The sequence below is a fragment of the Garra rufa genome, chromosome 11, assembly GCF_049309525.1.
Source record: "Garra rufa chromosome 11, GarRuf1.0, whole genome shotgun sequence".
NCBI lineage: Eukaryota > Metazoa > Chordata > Actinopteri > Cypriniformes > Cyprinidae > Garra > Garra rufa.
Window position 1 is genome coordinate 37,093,796 of NC_133371.1, and position 13,877 is coordinate 37,107,672.

General features: G+C 30.1%; 1 protein-coding gene across 1 annotated transcript in view; it reads left to right on the top strand.

Moving 5' to 3' along the window:
• The window catches only part of tmtc2b (transmembrane O-mannosyltransferase targeting cadherins 2b), a 181,425-nt gene that overhangs the window by 124,232 nt on the left and 43,316 nt on the right, over positions 1–13,877 (top strand). Inside the window, exon 7 of the mRNA XM_073850203.1 lies at positions 8,788–9,613. Coding sequence (XP_073706304.1) covers positions 8,788–9,613 — 826 coding nt within the window. The remainder of the gene's footprint in view (positions 1–8,787; positions 9,614–13,877) is intronic.

Consider the following 13,877-nt stretch of genomic DNA (forward strand, 5'->3'; position numbering starts at 1 on the left):
CAGCTTTGCTTTTTGCACAAATAAAATGCCACATGAAAGCCGCCGTTGACGTTTTAATGAAACTCGGCACGCGTCTTGTTTTCATTCAGCTGTCCATGGGAATCATCACAATGTCTTTTCTGTGCAAAGACAACTGTAAATGGTTGAAAATAAAAATAAAAGGCAATCCGTTATAATTCTATATACAAATATGTGCAGATATTATAGTGACCTCATTGCTTCGTTAGATGTAAACAGGAATTTTTCAAATTTAATCTTGCATTTCTTAAGTATGAAGTTTGCAAAACACACACACACACACACACACACACACACACACACACACAAATGTGACCCTGAACCACATAATTAGTCACAATTTGAATATCTTGAATCTAAGGGTGCAAAAAATCAAAAAGTTAAGAAAATCGCTTTTAAAATTGTCCAAATTAAGTTCTTAGCAATGCTTAATACAAATCAAAAATTAAGTTTTGATGTTTGCTGTAGGAAATTTACAAAATATCCTAATGAAACATGATCTTTTTTTAGTATCCTAATGATTTTGGCATAAAAGAAAAATCTATAATTTTGACCCATACAATGTATTTTTTGGCTATTGCTACAGATATACCCCATGCTACTTAAGACTGGTTTTGTGGTTCAGGGTCACAAATATAAAAAAGTATGCCTAAGACAATTTTCTACACATAAAATTATCTAAAAGCAAAGTTAAATGGAATCTTAATATATGAACGCTTAATGCTTTTGAAGATAATTTCAGTTTTAGGTAAGCTGTTATTTATTTTTTTTTAATTTTTTTAATGTTTGTTTCATTTGGTTTATTTTTGGCAAATCAATCTATCAACAGTAGCATTATGCATTTATGAATATTAATATTAATATTTTAAATTTATTTGTAGAAAAAACTAATAATTTTGTTTCTAATAAAATCTTAAATTAATCTTAAATTTCATAAATACAAAGGTAAAAAGTATGCCTAAGACAATTGTTTACAAATACAATTGCTTCTACAAATATAATTATCTAAAAAGCAAAGCTTAAATGTAATCTTAATGCTAATTTTGAGTCAACAGTAGCATTAAATGTTTATGAATATTATTTATACTAATAAATGTATTATTAATAATAATTATTTTACATTTATTTGTTAATAATAATAATAATAATAATAATAACAAAATAATAAGTAATAATTTAGTTTCCATAGTCATTTAATCTTAAATTTCATAAATACAAATGTTTGCCTAAGACAATTTTCTACAAATATAATTATCTAAAAAGCAAAGATTAAATGGAATCTTAATATGTGACCACTTTATACTTTTGTAGATATCTTCAGTTTCAGGTAAGCTGATATTTATTTTTTATTTATGTATTTATTTTAATGAATTTATTTATTATTTGCACACTTGAAGTCAACAGTAACATTACATGTTCATGAATATAATTTATATTAATACATATATTATTAATATTAATTATTTTACTTTTATTTGTAGAAAAAATTCCATAGTCATTTGATCTTAAATTTCATAAATACAAAAGTTTTGCAACAAATTAAAAAGCATACTTAAGACTGCATTTATCTACAAAACAAAATTTAAAAAAAAAAAAAGAGAATTTTTTTTTTTATTAAAAATATACATTTTAATATATGTATACAAAACATACAAACTTTATTTTAAATTTTATTTTGTCGATAATTTAAGCCAATTTTTTCCGGTCCTATTTATTTATTGTATATTGTTTATACTATTCAAATTATTTAAAATAATTCTTAAAATGATTTATTATTATTTTAATAATTTCTCATTTATATGTGGAAAAATATATAATCAAAAACAGCTATTTGTATTTCCACAGTTGATGCTGAGTAATGTTTTAGCTAAATTCTTAACACACCCCTCAATTATCAATTTTGGTTGTTTAAGAATCATTACCGAGTTGTTTATTCGAGAACATTTTAATCGTTCATTTCAAAAAGCTCTACTTGCAGCATTTTCTTCTAACTATATTTTATTTTGTAGATACACAGTATGTGGGCATTTGTAACCTTCATACCAGTGCAGTTTAGGTTCAAAGATGCAGAACCTGACTCAATGCAGTTCTGCATTTCTCTTCAGTCGGGCCGTTCCGCTCGGCCTCTGTAGCCTGCTGCTTCAAGACCCCTGTGGGACGGTCCCTTTACGACCTCTTCCCTTCAGCCTACAGTTTACTCCGCTGGGACGTGCACGTTCCATCTGAAACAGCCAGCCGTACTGTATGCACAAAATCAAAACACCCTCAGCTATTACCAATAGTTATCATGCAAACAATTTTTATGCATGTAAATATTTAATGTATGTAAAATTGTATTTCACTCATTTTATATACAGTACAGTATGTGTTGTAGTTAATTGTATAGCTTCATCTTTCGCAAGCATTAATGCACCCATCATGCCTTTGCTCAGTAAACTTAAACAGATGTCACAGGAACCAAAAGACACTGGCGGTTAACTTGATGTTGTCCTAGACTTTAATTGGTGACAGATTAATGTCTTACAGACATGAAGTCTTCTTTGTTTAAGTGTACTACAAAACAATAGAGAAACCTTGCTATTTATTATACATTTTTTATAACTTTTATTTATTTATTGTATGCATTTTCAAAATTATTTTTTATTATTTATTATATTTGTGTATTTAGTGTATTTAGTTAATATAATATAAAATAAACCTAAAACGTTCACACCAAAAAGTACATTTCTAAATATATTAGTTAACATAATTGTATTTATTTGTATGTTTTATTTTATATATTTATTCAGTAATAAATAAATAAATACTATTATTATTTAGGCCTCTCTTGGTGGAATTTGGTCACACATTTCTGTGCCTGTCCGGTCTTCCAGTAAAGGTTATGTCATTTGGGATGTGCTCTATACATCTGTGCTACATAACATGATTACATGGGAAGTGGCCTGTTACAGACATTTCCCCTGTGAGTAATAATGTGCTCTTTGTCTAAAGCAGAGATGACCAAAAACAGGACAAAAAATCTATACTGTATAAAGCAGCTGGACATTAACGCAGAACACATACTAACTGTCTCACAGTCATTCTGTTAGTGAGTCAGCTGGGAAGAGAAGTATTTCGCTGTAAATTACAAAATATGGTGTCATGGACGGACAAAATGGCTCACAAGCAATCTTCAGGGGAAAGCTTTCCCACATTAATCTTTAATATGAGTGATTTCTAAATGTACATAAGATCCTGTAAGGGTTATGAAATGAAAATGAAAATTGTGTCATCGTTTACCTACATTGTTCCAAACCTGTGGAATACAAAGGGAGATTTTTTTCCGTTCTATTCCATACGTTGAAAGTGAATAGAGACGAATGCTGTCAAACTCTTCAAAAAAAAATTAATTAAAAAAATTAGGGATGTGCGTTAATCTATGATACAATCTCTTAATTCTGACTTTTTTCTCAGAATTGCAAGATATAAACTCACAATTGCTTGTTATAAAATCAGCGTTGAGATATAAACTCGCAATTCTGAGAAATAAATTCGTAATTATATCTCAAAGATACAAACTGACAATTGCAAGGAATAAAGTTCGAATTGTAGATAGTTGCAATTCTGAGAAATAAAGTCAGAATTGTGAGATATAAACTCGCAATTGCTTGTTATAAAAACAGCATTGTGAGATATAAACTCACAATTCTGAGAATAAGCTGACAAATGTGAGAAATAAAGTCAGAATTGCTAGATAAAAAAAAATCTGACTTTTTTCCTCAGAATTGTCAGTTTGTATCTCTCAATTCTGACTTTTTTCCTCAGAATTGTGAAATATAAACTTGCAATTACAAGTTAATTTTTCAAGTTAATTTAAGGTACATTTTTGAGGGGAAAAAAGACCGATATGTTCTCAAAATTGCGAGTTTATATATCACAATTCTGACTTAACTCGCAATTGCATTATAAAGTCATAATTGCGAGATATAAACTTGCAATTCTGAGAAATAAAGTCAGAACATACAACATTTGCGACTTTTTCTCATAAGTCTGACTTTTTTTCTCGCTATTCTGACTTTTTTCTCCGAATTGTGATATACACTCGCAATTGCATGTTATAAATTGCACTTTTTTTTCTCGGTATTGAGTTTATATCTTGCAGTTGTGACTTTTTTTTTCTCTCATAATTGCAAGTTAATATTTCGCAATTGTGGCTTTATAACACACAATTGCGAGTTAAGTCCAAATTGTGAGATATAAACTCACAATTGTGTGTTATAAAGCAATTCTGAGAAATAAAGTCAGAACTGTGAGATTAAAAACTTGCAATTCTGACTTTTGACAATTGTGACTTTTCTCAAAATAAAGTCGCAATACTGATGAAAAAAAAAGTTGCAAGATATAAACTAGCAATATTCAGAAATAATCTTGCAATACTGACAAATAAATCTGAATTGTGAAATAAAAACTCACAATTCTGACTTTTTCTCACAACTGTGAGTTTGTATCTCGCAATTGTGAGTTTATTAAGTCAGAATTGTGGGATATAAACTCGCATTTCTAAAACATCAGTCTTTTTTTCCCCTTTAAAACTGGACTTTATAACTCGCTGTTGCGATTTTATCTCACAATTATGAGAAAAAAAGTCGGAATTTAACTTTTTTCTCATTCAGAACTTAATAGAATGAGAAAAAGTCAGAATTGCAAGTTTTTATCTAATATCGCAATTGTGAGTTATAAAGTCAGAATTGTGAGAAATAACTTGTGACCCTGGAAATTCTGACTTTTTCTTTGTACAGTATCTTGCAATTCTGACTTTTTTCCTCTTATTGTGAGATACATAAAATTGCAATTGTAAGTAAGTAAGTAAGTAAGTAATCTTTATTTATATAGCACTTATCACAGGCAAGGGCCACAAAGTGCTTCACAACACAGTTTAAATCAGAAATAACATACAATATAAAAGATCAAAAACAACACCGAAATCATAACAGCCCAGAAAGTAGCTAATTAAAAGCTTGAATAAATAAATAAGTCTTAAGATTACTTTTAAAAGTATCCACAGAGTCAATAGAGCGTAGAGAGAGCGGAAGATCATTCCAAAGCCTAGGAGCAACAAAGCCTAGGAGCTTACATAATTGTAAGTTATAAAGTCCAGTTTTATAAGGAAAAAAAAAGATATTTTCAGAGGTACGAGTTTATATCCCACAATTTTACAATTGCATTGTTATAAAGTCACAATTGCGGGATATAAACTTGCGATTCTCAGAAAAAGTCAGTTGAAAGATATAAACTTGCAATTCTGAGAAAAAAGTTAGTATTGGGAGTTTATATCTTAGTTCTGACTTTATTTCTCAGATCTTGCAATTCTGACTTTATAATACACAATTGCAAGTTTATATAAAGAAAAAAAGTCAGAATTGCGAGTTTGTATAACGTAATTCTGAGGAAAAAAGTCAGAATTGTGAGGTAAAAAGTTGCAAAAGTAGCAAGTGTCTAGCCATATCCCTTTGTAGAATGCATTATACATTTTTCAGGCCTTTCCGAATATGGATTCACTAAGAGATTACAATGTTACAAGCTTAAAATTTCTCCACCACAGTTCTCAAATATCATTATGAAACATGCATTTGTCATCATTGATACGATGCCAAAGACAGAGAAATTTCTGTAATTTCTCAGTTTTTTTTTTTTTTTTTCACTTTTATTCTTTTTTGGAAAAAGCAGTGTTAACATCCTGCTTAACATGTCCGTTTGTATTCTGCAGGAGGAGGAAAGTCATACAGGTTTGGATCGACACATTAACCAAATGTTCGTTTTTGGGTGAACTATCGCTTTGATGGTGATTGACGAAGGCCTTGAAGTAATTTGCGTGTTTGTTTGCCGTCTGTACCGAATGAGTTCCGTGTTTGGAGGAAGTCATAAAATTTCTTGAGCGTGTCCTTGATCCAAAATCAACACGGAAAGGAAGGCGCACTGAACTTTGCAGCTGCCCTACTAGGAACTGTAAGATATTCCCTCCTTTTACTTAATGTGTAAAATATTCAAACACTCCATAAATACCCCGAAATCATTTTCATGCTGGAGTGTTTAATATCAACTCTGCAGTATGATGGATTGGCACCTTTATGAGGTCATGTCTTGTTTATTTTATAAAGTCTGTAAAAGGCAGCTGTAGAAGACCGAGATGAATGCGGCGCTGCCTTGTGTTGTGACGTCAAGCTGTACTCGCTGACCAGCAGTCAATGACGCTACGTTTATTATTCTGGCCTTTGTGAAAAATGTGGAAAATGTGTGTCTACATTTGGCCAAGAGTTTTAAATTGTTAGCAGTGACTGGAGATGCAAAGGGCTGATTCTCGTTAACCATCACAAGACTCGCAAGGATTGATGTCACAATGAAGCCGCAGTATGTGCATGTGGTACAGTTTGTATTGAATAACTCTTAAGACTCCAACAAATTGCTCATGAAAGTTGCTTGTGTTCCAAATTGCGCTCAAGTGTTTATTTTTCCGGTGTCAGTTTACTTATTGTTGGATCTGTTGCTTTTTTTCTCGATTTCTATTTAATATTTAATGTAGTTGGAAATCTTTGGCTCTTTGGTGATCTTGGTATTGATCAGCTAACAAGCCCTGGTCCAGACATGAGCTCAAGGCTTTGAAAAAACAAAACAAGATTCTGGTGTGTCATTTCTGAAATGTTCCAGCTCAGTTTGTGTCGTTTTTCACTGGTTCTGTTTCTTAGAACGTGCCTCCCTAGTTTATTTCTTTAAAATGTGATTTATTTGTCAAATCAATACAACTTTTGCTCAAATGCAATGCTTCTGAAAATATTTTGTTTAGGTTTGTCTGGTTTTGATTAGGGACGCACCAAATTTTTGGCTGAAATTATCAGCCTAAAACCGAAAATGCCATAAGTAGCACGGGTTTATTTGTAGCAATAGCCAAAAATACATAGTATGGGTCAAAATTGATAATAATAGCTTTGTAGGACTATGCAATATTTGGATAATTAGTTAAAGTTATATCTGATTCTGTTGCATAGAACTAGATAAAAATAATATATTGATATTTAATATTATTATATTTTCTGTTTAATTTTATTGTTATTTTCAGTAAAAGTGTGGTTATTTTATTGGCTTGTGTTTTCTAAACTTGGTATCATTAAACTTTACTGAGTTAAATTAAATTCTTTATTACTTTGTAATAACTATTTACTATTTTATTAAATAATATAAAGTATTTTCGGTTTTGGTTTTCAGACAAAGGCATCCAGAATTTTTGGTTTCAAGCCCAGAATTTCCATTTCGGTGCATCCCTAGTTTTGGGTTTGGGTTTGTTTTTGTCCAGTTTCTTGGTTTTGTTTTAGTTTTATTTTTTGTTTTGTTTTTGCTTTTGTTTTTGGTTCATTTTTGTTTTTTATTTAGTTTTAATTTTTTGTTTGTTTTCTTATAGTTTTAGTTTTGTCTTCAGTTAATTTTGGTTTGATTTTGCTCAGTTGGCTCAGTTTTGTCTTAGTTTTATTTTTTGTTTTGTTTTTGCTTTTGTGTTCCATTCATTTTCATTTTTGTTTTTCATTTAGTTTTTGTTTTCCTTTTTTTGCTTGTTTTGGTTGTTGATTTTTGTTTAGTTTGTTTGCTTTGGTTTGTTTTTTGTTTGTTTTGTTTTAGTTTATTTTTTTTAGTTTTTGCTTTTGTTTTCGTTTCATTTTCATCTGTTTTTCATTTAGTTTGTTTTCTTTTTTGCTTGTTTTCTTTTGGTTTTGGTTTTTGATTTTGTTCAGTTAGTTTGCTTTGGTTTGTTTTTGTTCAGTTTGCTTGGTTTTGTTTGTTTTGTTTTAGTTTAGTTTTTTTCTGTAACTTTCATTTTTGTTTTATGTAGTATTTGTTTTGTTGTCATTTCTCATTTTTTCAGTTCATTTTTGTTCAGTGTTTGTTTGCTTTGGTTTGTTTTTGTTCAGTTTGCTTGGTTTGTGTTTTGTTTTAGTTTCTTTTTTGTTTTTGCTTTTGTTTTCGGTTTATTTTCATTTTTGTTTTTCATTTAGTTTTTTGTTTTACATTTTTTTTTGCTTGCTTTTGGTTTTGTTGAAATTGTTGAAATGAAATTTTTGTTTAGCTTTTTTGTTAGTTTGTTTGCTTTGGTTTGTTTTTGTTCAGTTTCCTTGGTTTTGTTTTAGTTTAAGTAGTAATTTTTGTTTCGATTCATTTTTGTCTTTCATTTAGTTTTAGTTTTGTTTTCAGTTTTTGTTTGTTTTGATTTGTTTTTATATTTGTTTTGTGCATGGCTATATTACATTGTTGTTGTTTTTTTCTTACTGCATACCTCACTATATACTGTAGTCTCTTTCTAAATTAAATCAAGTTCCTGTATGCTCTAAGTTGAATGTGCCTAGCCTAGCTTCTTTTATTTTATAATTTGTTTTATAAAACTTTTGTTTGCTTAAATATTTTTTAAGTTTTGTTTGGTTTGGCTGTTTTTTGATTTGTTCAGTTTTGTTTAGATTGTTTTGTTTGCTATAGTTTAGTTTTTTTTGTCTAGTTTGGTTTTTAATTGGTTTTGTTTTGTTTTTAGTTTTACATTTTATTTTCAATTGCATACCTCTCTACTCTCTTTTTTTCTAAATAAAATCAAGTTCCCTTTTGGTACGATGTAGGTTGAATGTGCCTGGTCTAATTCATTTTATGAATTTGAATGTTTGATTATGCTGTAATTCCAATGGTTTTGTTCTTTAAAAAAACAAAACAAAAACTATTTCTATATTTCATCTGTTTTTCTCTGTTTTTGTTTCTCAGAAGAAGAACCTGCGCCTGCTGTTGAGCGTGTTTCTGCTGGGCTCCTGGGGTATCATCCTTCTGGCTTGCCGTCTTTACTGGATGGGCAACAAACCTCCGAACTTCTCCAACTCGGACAACCCTGCAGCAGACAGTCCTTGTTTTCTAACTAGGATGCTAACGTTCTTTTTTCTGCCTGCCATGAACGTTTGGCTCCTCCTGTGCCCGGACATGCTGAGTTTTGACTGGTCAATGGACGCTCTGCCTCTTCTGAGAAGCATTGCAGATTGGCGAAACCTCCACACCGTGGCCTTCTACACCTTGCTTCTAGCACTGGCATGGTTCGGGCTTTGCCATTACCCAACCAAAAACAAGGAGACCAATGGGAAAGCGCATCATGTAGCAAACGGGAAGTCCACAAACGGACACAGTTGTAGCTCGGATTATGAACACTCAACTTTTCACTCAAACTCAGTGCATATGAATGGAACAAATGGTACTGCAAAACACTATTCACCATCTTTACCCACCACAGAGAGTTTGGTGGTCTTCTCATTGGGTCTACTGGCCATTCCCTTCATCCCTGCCACCAACCTATTCTTTTATGTGGGGTTTGTGGTGGCAGAGCGAGTACTGTACATCCCTAGTATGGGCTTCTGCCTGTTGGTAGCAGTGGGGATGAGAGCTTTTTATGTCAGATTGAGGAGAAAGTCCTCCAGAACTTTGATGATAGGCTGCTCTGCCGCCCTGGTTCTTCTTTTTGGGATTAAGACGGTGTTGAGGAACCGTGACTGGCAGAATGAGGAGATGCTGTACAAGTCAGGGATATCTGTGAACCCTGCTAAAGGTAATTTTAAAATAGTCCAAGTAAATCATGAGATTTAACCTCCTAGTGATTTTTCTACTTATTTTCCAGTGTTATTTTAGTATAATTGAAGTAATATGACAGTTTTTATTAATATTTTAATGTTTTCATGTTTATAATTTCTGTTTATTTTCATTTTAGTTAAAGTTTTAGTTCATTTTTTGTCTTTTTTTTTTTTCGTCTGTATAGATTCTATTCATTTTTAATTTAGTTTTAGCTTATTTGGTACATCAGGTTAAACTAACATTGTTTCAGAAGTCAGACCAGAACTGTTATTTTATTTTATGTTTTTTCCAATGGTCTAAACATTGTAATGACATGAAAAAAAATACTAATTAATTGATTAAATACTATGATTTTTTTTCTAGTAGTCAGGAGAATATAGATTTTATTCGTTTTTAGTGAGAGTTTTTGTTTATTTAGTACATCAAGTTAAACTAAATTGTTAGTAATATTTTGAATGTTTTCATTTTTATATTTTCTGTTTAGTAATTTGTACTTTTTTATGTCTATATAGATTTTATAAATTTTTACTTTATTTTTAGTACATGTCGGTAAACTAAATTAAACTTTGTTTCAGAAATCACACCTTATTTTTATTTTATTTTATTTTATTTTATTTTTCTCTAAACAATGTAATGACATAAAAACATTCTAAATTCCCAAACATTTTTTTTTTCTGGTAGTTAGGAGGATATAGATTTTATTCATTTTTACTTTAGTTTTAGTTTATTTAGTACATCAAGTTAAACTAAATTAAACCTTTTTATGTTAGTAATATTTTGAATGTTTTCATTTTTATATTTTCTGTTTAGTAATTTGTATTTTTTATGTCTATATAGATTTTATACATTTTTACTTTAGTACATGAAGTTAAACTAAATTAAACATTGTTTCAGAAATCACACCTTATTTTTTTTTATTTATTTTTTTTTACTCTAAACAATGTAATGACATAAAAACATTCTAAATTCCCAAACATTCTAAATTCCCTTTTTTTTTTTTTCTGGTAGTTAGGAGGATAGAGATTTTATTCATTTTTACTTTAGTTTTAGTTTATTTAGTACATCAAGTTAAACTAAATTAAACCTTTTTTATGTTAGTAATATTTTGAATGTTTTCATTTTTATATTTTCTGTTTAGTAATTTGTATTTTTTATGTCTATATAGATTTTATAAATTTTTACTTTAGTTTTAGTACATGAAGTTAAACTAAATTAAACATTGTTTCAGAAATCACACCTTATTTTTTTTTTTTTTTTTGCTCTAAACAATGTAATGACATAAAAACATTCTAAATTTCCAAACATTCTAAATTCCCTTTTTTTTCTGGTAGTTAGGAGGATAGAGATTTTATTCATTTTTACTTTAGTTTTAGTTTATTTAGTACATCAAGTTAAACTAAATTAAACCCTTTTTTATATATTATTTCAGGTAATATTTTTATCACAAATAACTATGTTATTTTCTGTTAAAAATATAATAACACAGCTCTATTCAGAGTATAATTCTTGTTTGTTCAGCCATATTGTAGTATTTAGATACCTAAAGTCAAGTTCTCATCCATCTAAACTACAACACAAGGTGACAGCAGGATGTGTTTTCCGATCATATATTTCCACACAAATGATGCTGCAAACCAAAAATAGCAATTCCTCATCATGAAAAGTTTTGAGGGTTTATGTCTTATATTGGTCTTTCTTCATTTCTGTACTCATTTTTGGTCTATTGCTCAAATATTTAAATTTAAATCTAAAATAAAATTAAATAATTTTAGCTGAGTGATGTTGACATTTACAAAGCGTGCGCCGGCATAAAAAAAAAAAATCACAATTTAATTTTTAAGCACTAAGTTCCATTAGTGCAAGAAAATATTACTTGGGTCTAATTAATTGTAAGCACAAGATGATGATTTAATGCATTAGAATCATTAGAAGTTCCCCCAGTTTATCACTCCCATTGATTCATGCATCAAATTCATTTTGTGTGTGGCGGAGAGCCACTGAACTGTTAAATTATCGTCCTCTCTGATTAAATTCCATCTATTAACGACAGCCCATTATCTTCATTTGGTAAATCTCTCAAATTGATTGTCACAATTTCATTTAAATCATTTATCAAGCCAGACTGCATCAATATGACTTTGTAATTACCTCCCATGATCCAATTTTACAGGCTGTGGCATTCTAGGACCTTTCATGGCACATATTCTATGCATGAATAGCGTCTAAGATTGCATTATTATAATGTAATTTACTTTTTTCCTTGCTTGTGCCTCTCATAAGACTTTATGAATTTCAGATTCTGTATCCAGTTTACTGTGTGACTTGGAAGCACAAAATACTTTATTTTTTTACTTAGTTTTATTTTATTTTAATTTCATTTAATTTCATTTTAATTTTTTTCACCTAAATACCTACTTAACCTAAAAAATAATAATAATAAAAAAAATAATTTTTTTTTAGATGTGCCTAGACTAGGGTTTCAAAAACAGGAAAAAAATACTGGAAATTTCAGAAACATTTCTGGGATTTTTGGAAAGTTTCTGAAAATGTTGGGTCTTTTCTGAAACTTCTGGAATTTTTTTTTTTTTTTTCCATTTAATTCAATTTATTTTAAAAAATTTTCACCTAAATACCTACTTATCTAATCTCTTTTTTTTTCCTGAAAAAAAAAAAAAAGTAAAATAAAAATAAAATCAACTTTCTGAGATTTTTGGAAAATTTCTGAAAATGTTAGGTCTTTTCTGAAACTTCTAGATTTTATTTTATTTTATTTCATTTATTTTTATTTGTTTTATATTTATTTAATGTAAAATGCTATTTTCTGGTTTAAATTTTTGTCTGAATAATTCAGAAGATTCAACCTCCTACTGAATGAGTTTTCTACCTATTTCAAAGTGTTATTTTAGTATAATTAAAATAATATGGTAGTTTTAATAATATATTGAGTAGGGGTGTGACGAGACACTTATCTCACGAGACGAGACACGAGATTGGGTTCACGAGAACGAGACAAGACAAGATTTTTTAAACATTTTTTTAAAGAAATCCTCAATGATAAAATATATAGGGGAAAATAGTATTTTATTCAACAACAAAAAAACACGAAATGCAAAAAAAATATAGGTGCATTTTGATATGAACTTGTACTTTAGGAAATTAAACTTATATTTTAATGAATTATATGCAATCATAAACATGTAAAGTAATGCTGCATGATTCTGGGTAAACTGAAAAACTATTTTCTTTTATAAACTGGAGATCACGATTCTGAAGAAAAAAAGGATTAGAAATCTAAACAAAATTACGTAATTTACTAGTGGTTCTGACAGAATGTTCATTGCTTAAGTCTAAATTTGAACAAAAATAATTAAAAAAATGAAGGAGCCAGTGTCTCAATTAATAAAGACTTGTTTCACTATTGGAATCTCTTGAATGAATAATTTAATGACAAATACTTTTTTTAAACGTGCAGGTGTCGCCATCTCCTGGCGAAGAGAATAAACGTTACTCTACAGACGTGTTAGAATATACTTTCGTTTTGATCGCTACTGTAGACAATAAGTGTTTATACCCAAACTATAAGATTTTACCCCAGTGCTTATGTTATTTAAATGTCTGTAACAAAGAAATAATGATGATTATGTGGTTAAAAATACTGTGTTGCTTTCTGAAACGGCAGCAGTAAGAATGCAGATTTGAATGTCTTCAATAACTTTCACATTGTAAACATCAATGTAGCGCGTGCAACAGTTGTAATAGACACCGCTGAATCGTTGTCATTCATGAATAAGATCGCATGGGTGTTTGAATAGAGATCATGATATTTTAGCGATTAGTCATGCAGCTCTAATCTAAACACTGCAAAATGTTTTGCCATGATATCGTCATGTTCTCACAAGACCAGTCAGATCTCGCGGGACACATAGCAATATCGCACACCCCTAATATTAGGTGTTTCTCAATGTCAAGGATACGTCCTTGGCAGGACTGGTCCTTCCAAGTCACTTCCTTCAGAGGCTAGGCGAGGCTCCTCTTAAGCATTCGGAGAACATGTAAATGGAACAGGCTAGTGTACGTTATTGCGTCATTACGTCAGTGAAAAGGTCCGCTTTCGGCGCTTCTCACCGATATCCGTTCGCCGCGGTGTCTCTTCCCCCAGTAAACAGCTGTTTTTTTTTCTACACGGAGACGAATGAACGCCTCCGTTTGTTCCTTGGTCCGTTAAAAAAGATGAGAAAGCT